General features: G+C 27.4%; 1 protein-coding gene across 1 annotated transcript; it reads left to right on the top strand.

Moving 5' to 3' along the window:
• Window positions 1-3,972: 3,972 nt before the first annotated feature.
• Window positions 3,973-8,583, top strand: LOC112805551 (protein DEHYDRATION-INDUCED 19 homolog 5). The gene is made up of 5 exons (XM_025847921.3): window positions 3,973-4,341; window positions 6,637-6,779; window positions 6,922-6,993; window positions 7,105-7,319; window positions 8,176-8,583. The coding sequence occupies exons 1-5, from the start codon at window positions 4,263-4,265 to the stop codon at window positions 8,276-8,278; spliced, it is 612 nt and encodes a 203-aa protein (XP_025703706.1). The 5' UTR covers window positions 3,973-4,262; the 3' UTR covers window positions 8,279-8,583.
• The last annotated feature ends 78 nt before the right edge of the window (window positions 8,584-8,661 follow it).

Below are 8,661 nucleotides of genomic sequence, written 5' to 3'. Positions count from 1 at the left end.
TATATTAATATATGATATATGTCTTGAACTACTTTTATTTATCTTTTATCATATATTGCTAGTAAATTTAGTTGTCAATTTATTTCTAAATGAACATTTGAATTTTTAATTATATTGTAATATATATTGTATAGGTTCAGATTTAAAATTAGAATTAATGAAAAACTGGAATGAAGAAGAATGCAATGATGAAGCTAAATTACTTTCCATAATAAAATATGATCTAATAGAAGCTGAAGAAGTGTGCATATTGATTGATGAATATGCAGTTAAGTATATTTGCAAAGAACCACGTAAAAATAATGAATAAACTAGATTCATGGGTTCAAGAAATTTTAAAAGGTCATCCTATTCGATGTTATAAAATATTTCGAATGAAAAAACATATTTTTATTTAGTTGTATGCAGAGTTCGTTGAACATAATTTAAAGAGCACTAAACGAATGAAAGTCTAAGAAATGGTTGGAACGTTCTTAAATATGGTTGGTCAAAGGATTGACAATAGAATGATACAAAAAAGATTTTAACATTCTGAAAAAAATAGTGAGTAGGCATTTTAAATACTTGTTTGAGGTTATCATTCAAATACATAAAAGTCATTAGATCTTATATTTTGAAAAATTCAAACCAAAATACAAAATGATCAATGATATTGGCCATTTTTTAAGAATGCTATAGGAGTCATTGATGATACTCAGATTCTATGTGTGGTTAGCCAAACTGAACAAGCCAAATTCATTAAAAAGAAAAGATTTTCAACACAAAATGTGATGACAGTGTATGATTAGAATATGTGTTTTATATTTGCATTACTAGGACGGGAAGGCACAGCTCATGATGCTCGTGATTTTGAAGAAGCAATTTCTAAATGAACATTTTAAATCCTCCCACAGGTATAATATTTTCTCATAATTATGAAATATTTATATTTTTTTAGATTTATTATTGATATGACAAAAAATATTTTTTTTTAGGTAAATATTATTTGGTAAATTTAGGATATCCAACACCAAGTAGGTATATTGGCCTATGTAGATGTAAATACTATCATCTTTTAGATTTTAGGCATTCATCTGGATTTGCAAATGGTAATGAAGTGATTAATTATTATCACTCAAGTCTATGGTGCACAATTAAAAAAACTTTTGGTTTGTGGAAGAATAGATTTGTAACTTTGCGTCGTATGCCGAAGTTCAAAATGGAAACTCAAGTTCAAATAGTTAGTGCAACAATGACTATTGATAATTTTATTTAACGAAATTTTGAAACAGATTTTGAGTTCACACGGTATGAAAATGAAAATATTATTGAAAATGACGATGATAATCAAATTGGTGATAGCCTATTCCCAAATTTATCTGGTACCTCTTCTTTAGAAATGAACATTGTTCGAGACTCTATTCGAAATTAAATTTTATGCACAGATCAAATCTTATCAAGTAGATCAAATCTTAATACTTCTGCAATTAAATTAGTATTATACTTATATTTTTGTTTAATTTTATAAACTTGTTTGTCTTTTATTATTATAGTTTATAATTATTAGATATTATCAATTATGTATAATTTATTATAATGGAAGCATTTCAAGTATACTCCTGTTCTTTTCTGGAAGTTTGAAATGTCATGATTTAAAGTCATTTAGATTTAATATAAAAAAATAATCGGTTCAGATATAAGGGAATATGCATTATGTGGATATGCACAAAAAGAGTTGCATGGAAGAGTTGCAACAACAGCGTAATGTAGCAGGTTTTGTAGAGGTAAGCATGCCACTATTTACTGCAGTCTTTTGTACGATAGATTAGCATAATGTGCATGTGTGGCTTTAAATGGGTGAACCAGCCAATAACATTATCGATTGAGAATGCATTTTTTGGCCCATACAAAGAAAAAAGAATTGAAAACATTTTTTTAAATTAATTATTTATTTTAATACCAACAAAAAAAATATTACTGATAACAGTAAGATAGTTTATGATAGTCATCAGGTATATATTATTAATTATTATATCATAGTAAAAATTTATAAATATGATATAAGAATAAAATTATTTTACGAACTAAGTTGAGATCAATAAAATATATTATTAGTTTGAGAATATTTTTTTTAAAAGAGTCATTTAATTGATCAACTAATGTTCTTAGTTTATACTTTTTTGTCGAAGTACACCAAAATTAGAAAAGAAGTAGGCAGTTAAATTATTTTTTTGAGAGGTAAAAATATTAATATTTAAGTATAACATTGTTTGTGATGTTGTTGTAATATACGGTAATTAAGAACAAAAAAAATATTTATTTTTGTGTATTTCTGTAAGAAATTTGAAAAATAAATATAATAGAATGAATATTAATAATTATAAAATTTAGTGATTCTACTAGCATGAATTTAAAATAGAAATAGTATTTATTGAGAAAAATAAATATTAGTTCTAATATCTAAGAGACTATAAGTAGAACAAATTCAGAGCATTAATAATATTTTTTTTGAAAAATAGATTGATTGTAAGAAAAAAGGATGTCAAATAATTTTAATTTCAAAAATTATGAAAAAAATATAAAATTATTAGAAATAGAGAATGACGTGAAAAAGGAAGTGGAGTTACTAAGTTAGACATACTAAAATAATATATTTTATTTATGGGTTTAGTTAATACGTATTATAAAGACACACGATAAATTTATTATTAGTAAAAAATTTTAAAAATTTTTATTTAATAAATATAAAATAAATGCAATAAAAAGTTAAATTTTTATATTTTTAATTTAAAAATTTTAATTTTATAATCTTAATTAATATGTGTTTTAAGAACATAAAATAAATATTTTTTTAATTATATTTTTTAGATTATAATATTTTATCATGAGTAATATAACACATCTAAATTTTTTTAAAAACAAAGTTCAACTAAGTTAAACAACAAAAATTTAAAATAATATTAGTTATAATTAATTTTTGTTACCTTAAATTAACTTAATTAAACTTAGTAAAAATGTTTAACTAAAGTCAACTTGCATATACCACCTGTAAAAATAGCTCAACTCTGTTATCTTTATATTCTCTCATCCTTCAACCACCCTTCATAGTCTTTTTCTTTCTTATCTCAAGGATACAATTGTTATTGCCAACTTGAGGTGCAGACAAGTTTTTTTAAACTATCGTTTCGTATACCAGTACTCCAATAAAGTACACTAGAGAACCTGAAATGTATCCTATTATAATATATATATAATATTTAAAATAATATTTTATATAATAATATATTCTAATTTAAAATTTTGTAATTAAAAATTGTTAAAATAATAATATTAAAAATTTAATCTAATCTTTATTTTTTTATAATTTTACATCTAAAAATAATTTTGGTCATTGTTATTTAAATAATATTTTATTAATTATAATTACTTTTGAATCAAAGTAACATTAATCACGTTAAAACAAACTTATTTTAATTAAAATCAATTGTAGTATAATTAAATTGAATTCAACTCTGATTTACAAAAACTAAACTATATACACAATTTGTATCTGATCTATTTATATTAAAAATTATTTTTATAAAATTGTTGTTAACTTAATTTTAAATTTTTAAAAATTTAACTGTTAAAATACATGTAATACAAACTAAAAATTTTTTGAATAAACTTAAATATTTGACAAATTTTATAAAAAAGTGTATTTTTATCTGTATAAAATAAAAGTAGTTGTTGTAATTATTATTATTATTATTATTATTATTATTATTATTGAATAATGATTTTTTAAGAAAAGGATGAAAAAAAATTGGATCTCCTGGTCTGGGTGGGGAGGGTGAAGCGTATCTTGTTTTCTTGTGTATTGCCAACGTATTGTTTTTGTTGGTATTATTAAATTATGAGCAATAATTTAGTTGGGAACAAAAATAAATAAAAAAATGCAAGTGTCAATCACGATGGTTAATCTTTTTTGCTTCGAAAAAGCATTTTAACAGTGTGTCATACAACCGACTATATAGACACCAAAAAAAAATACAACCGACTATATGACTAAGCAAAGTTGCAAACACATCACAACCTCTCGACACAAACTCTTTACCATTCATTCTCCTCTTCTTCATCACTTGAGAGAAAGTAAAGTTCTCTTTTTCTTCTTTCTTACCTCTCTTTTCTTTTCAATTGAGACTTCAATTACTGTTAAGCCTTTACCTCTCGTTTGACCTTGATCACTGCCACAACCACCATCTTAAGATTCATTCATTTAGAAAGGGAGGAGTTGGAGCATCATGGATTTTGATCTCAGGTCTAGTGTTCATCATTCTGCTAAGCACCTTTCTAGGGTCCAAGCTTCAAGGCTTCATTCTGGTACTCTTCTCTTTTTTTATTTCTTTTTTATTTTTTTAACATGCTATTCCCATATGTTGTTTTGTTTGAGCACCTTTTCCTTGTAATTTTGTTTCAAGTATATTTTTCTATTCTATTGAGTTTAACTTTTTTTTAATTAAAATCCTGCAATTTTTGTATCTTGTTGGGTGTGTTTCACACGTTTTGATATGAACTTCCGTTTTTTTGTTACAAGTGATTTTGGATGTTCTGACTTTAAATTTATCACATTTGATTTTAAAGTTGTCATTTTTCTTCTATTCACAAGCAACCTGCAACTATCATTACAAGAATATTTTTAGGCATTCATTATTGTTGCAACATATCTGGAGGGTGAAGGAGAGAGGCACAAAATATTAAAACATACGAGAGTCTGCCACTACAATTTAAAGAAATATCATCTTAATGTTTGTTATTTTGCTAACGGTTAATTAAAGAAATGTAAAAACTCATATGTGGTTATATTAATGCGAAGTTGATAGATAAAAATTATTAAATAACAATTTAATGAAATATCATCTAATGATTTTTAACTATTAATTTTGAGTGATGCTACATGTATACCAAAATCAGCCTACTAAAGTCAGCTACCAGTATAAAATACATATTGAAATATAAATACACATTAAAAATAAATTAAACTACACATGTATTTATACACAAATACATTAGTGATTGATTTTAGTGTACAAATAGCATTTTTGATTAATTTTTCATAAAAGCAATTACAGTTGAGTCTCCACTTTAGAGAAAAATTGGTCCTTAGCAAAATGGATAATCATCGTGATAGTAGGAATATTAATAAAAGAAATGTTAAAATATGAGAAGAAGAAGAAGAATAGAAGAATCCAGCTGTGGGGTTTGTGCATGCTATAAATGTCGGCATGGCTTCTAAAGACGGCATTGTGGAAGAGGGATCTAACATGCTATGCATGCAAATGAACATATTAGTATGATTGAAGATTTCTTAATGTGCTTAAAAATTACTATACAATATGTCATAGTTGCTAGAATTAATTCTTCATGCGATGTGAAATTTGAAGACTTTTCATTTATGTGTTATATATGATCAAATATTCAAATGGATCTAATTTGTAACAATTGTCCATTTTTTTGAATGGCTATGATTGTATGCATTTCACAACTATGAAAGAGTCACTAATTGTGTTTAAAGCAACTGGGCTATATATACACAAAAAAATCAATTATCACATTAGTTATTCATATAAAATATATATTAAAATACAAAATACATATTAAAAATATATGAAATAATATTATATATATATATATAAATAAATATATAATGATTGATTTGATGAGTGATTTTTATGTGTATATAATAATTTCGGTTTTTATGTATACTAATTATTTTCAGATGTTAACAGTGGTTAAGTTTTCTGATCTTAATTTAGACAAATGAATTGCTAGAGCATAAAAGTTCTAATTTATTTAGAATGTTTAAAAAATTTTAAATTGACTAAGTCAGCACAATTGAAGTTTCGTTAAAAGTTCTTTGTACTCTATATCTCTAGTAAAGAGTACATATCAGTTTGGATTGACTTTTGAAAAAAGTACTTATTTTTTTCATTTTTAAAAAATATTATTTTTAATAGACAAAAGCTATTTTAGATTTGGATACTTTTTTATTAAAACATTTTTTGCTTTTGTTTTTTTTAAAAGTAATGTATTGTTAACTTTTAAGAAAAGCAAAGATGTATCCAAATAGGTTTAAAATTGAATAAAAGTACTTTAATTTTAAAAGAAAGTATTTTTTTATTCAAAAATGTCAATCCAAACCAACACTAAATTACTTAGTAATATCACACAAGTTACAACAAATGATTGAAAAACATCAATAGGTTTCATGTTGAGTACTTTAACAACAATGTGTGTACATAAAACATAAGCTATCAAATTAGTCATTATGTATTTGGTAGCTGATTTTTTATGCACACGTAATATGGTTGGTACTTTAATGACATGGTTAAAATATTTAGCTCGGACGTTGAATCATATAAAGAAGTTTCTACTTTTTATCCTAGTGCTATCTTCTTGGGTTTGACATGTTCGCTAGAAGAAACTAAAGAGCATAAATGAGCCCTATCATATTCATATATTTGTTGTTAATTTCTGAGTTTCTGCAGTTGTATCAATGTATCAAATGCAGTTCATTTGTTTTTGCTACTCTATCTTCTGCCATGACACTTGCTATCATTTCTTTGTGGAATTATTGTGCTGGAAATAGCCTGTTAACTAATCCCTTTAAACCAACAGATGATTATTCAGTGTTCCAGTATACAGACGTAGATGACGATCCTCAATCTCACTTCCGATGTCCTTTCTGTGATTTTGCAATTCAAGTTCGCGTCCTCTGCAGCAATTTAGAAGAGGAGCATTGTCCTGACCTGAAAAATGTGGTATGACCTATCAAGAAACTTCTAGAAACCTTTAGATAGGGATATCAGATATGGACCTTTTTACTTAAAATTAGAAAAGATGAAATAATACATATGTCTAAATGGTTGAAAGATGATGACTGATTCAATGTTCCAATCTCAGGTTTGTCCTGTCTGTGATCAAAATTTAGGGAGGGATGTTATCAGGCAATTCACTCATTCAAATCCACGAAAGGTGTGTTTTTTACTTTCATCAAAATTTGAAGTGCAACCTGGCACATTTTTACCTCTATCTGCATATATGTCTCATCTAACTCATTATTGAATTTGATATTTTGATCTATAGTGGATGTGGAAGTCTGAGAAATATAATTTCTGGTCTGGTAATTCAGCTATGCTTGGCAAGAAATTGGCTGCAATGGGAAACAAGCAAGAATCAATGCCGGATCCGCTTCTGTCACCGTTTATCTGCAACATGCCAGTCCCAAGCTCTAATGACATCCACCCTAATGAAGACTCCAGCTCCAGCAAGAAGGACTTAGACATTCCTGATGCTAAAAGGTATGATCCTTTTAGGGATTTTGAAGCAGTGTTAAGTTACTATAACTTGAGAAAACGAGAAACTTTCTAAAGCATGTAAGTCAGTAAGTGTGTCACACGGTAGACAGAACTCGGAATGCCAAGGTGCACGCATTCCTTAGCTGCCACGAATACTACCTTTGACGGCCTGCATCTAGCTTTGCCTTGTGCTGCTAATTTCCATAACTTGAAACTCGAAAACACACCGCTACAATTACCACTGTCAACATGGTGAGGCATGTGCTTTGTTATGCGCCTTTGTTTTTGTTTACCAAGCCTGTTTCTCTGATCCTGAGCAATTTAGATTAATTTAAATATTTGTTACAAGTTAAAAAAGATTAATAACATCATAAATGATTGATAACATCCAAAAAGAAAAGATCATAGTGGAGCATGATGCACCATGCATGGTATGCTTACCAAAATGCCCAAGCCAATCAATTGAAACAATCAGAATTATTCTCATTTTAAGATAGTATGATCATGCCCTGTAAGCTTAGTAGTTAGTATCAAAAGTGGATTCAAGCCTCAGTAGTTCGTAAGATTGGCTGCCTAAACCAAAAATTATCTCCAAAATCTCAATTGCACTTATTAGGTTCTTGAGATTGGTGAAAGTCCACCACGTTAGTCTCTAAGAGTGTGATGAGTCACTTGACGGTAAAAGGGCTGAGTGACTAACATGGTGCACTTTTGCAAATATTGGAGACATAATTGGTACAATTGAGATCTCAGGACTATTTTAATGCATGCAGCCAATCCAAGGGACCGCTTTGGAGCCTTACTCATCAAAAGTGAATTCGATAATACACTGCTGAAATATTGTTTTATGGCTTTGCAGGTCAGGGACAGATGCACCACGCATTGGCAATGAGCAAGATCTACAAGAGAGAAAGCTGAGGGCTGATTTTGTTCAAAGTTTGGTATTATCAACCATACTATAGGACCGTGATGGTAGAATTTGCAACATCCACGTTGAAGTCATGATGAATTGGCAGAAGCTGCTTTCATAAGAAGATGACCTTTGGTGAAGATGCTTTTTCAGCATAACTGGGATTTTAGTTTGGTGAACAAGATCAGGAATGCGTAGTAGGAGTACCGTAGCAGTATAACTGTATAAACAGTAGTAGTCACTTTGGTGATGCAAATTTAAAAAAAAAATATTGGAGGCTGGAGGGGTTGCCTCATTCTAATGCCCTTTGTATTTATTTAACTATTATTATTATTATTATTATTATTATTATTATTATTATTATTATTATTATTATTATTATTATTATTATAAATTTGTAATTACATTTTCATATTTTTAATTGCATTTTTAAAT

The sequence above is a fragment of the Arachis hypogaea genome, chromosome 1 (genome assembly GCF_003086295.3).
Source record: "Arachis hypogaea cultivar Tifrunner chromosome 1, arahy.Tifrunner.gnm2.J5K5, whole genome shotgun sequence".
Lineage (NCBI taxonomy): Eukaryota > Viridiplantae > Streptophyta > Magnoliopsida > Fabales > Fabaceae > Arachis > Arachis hypogaea.
This window is presented reverse-complemented; position numbering and strand designations above follow the sequence as displayed.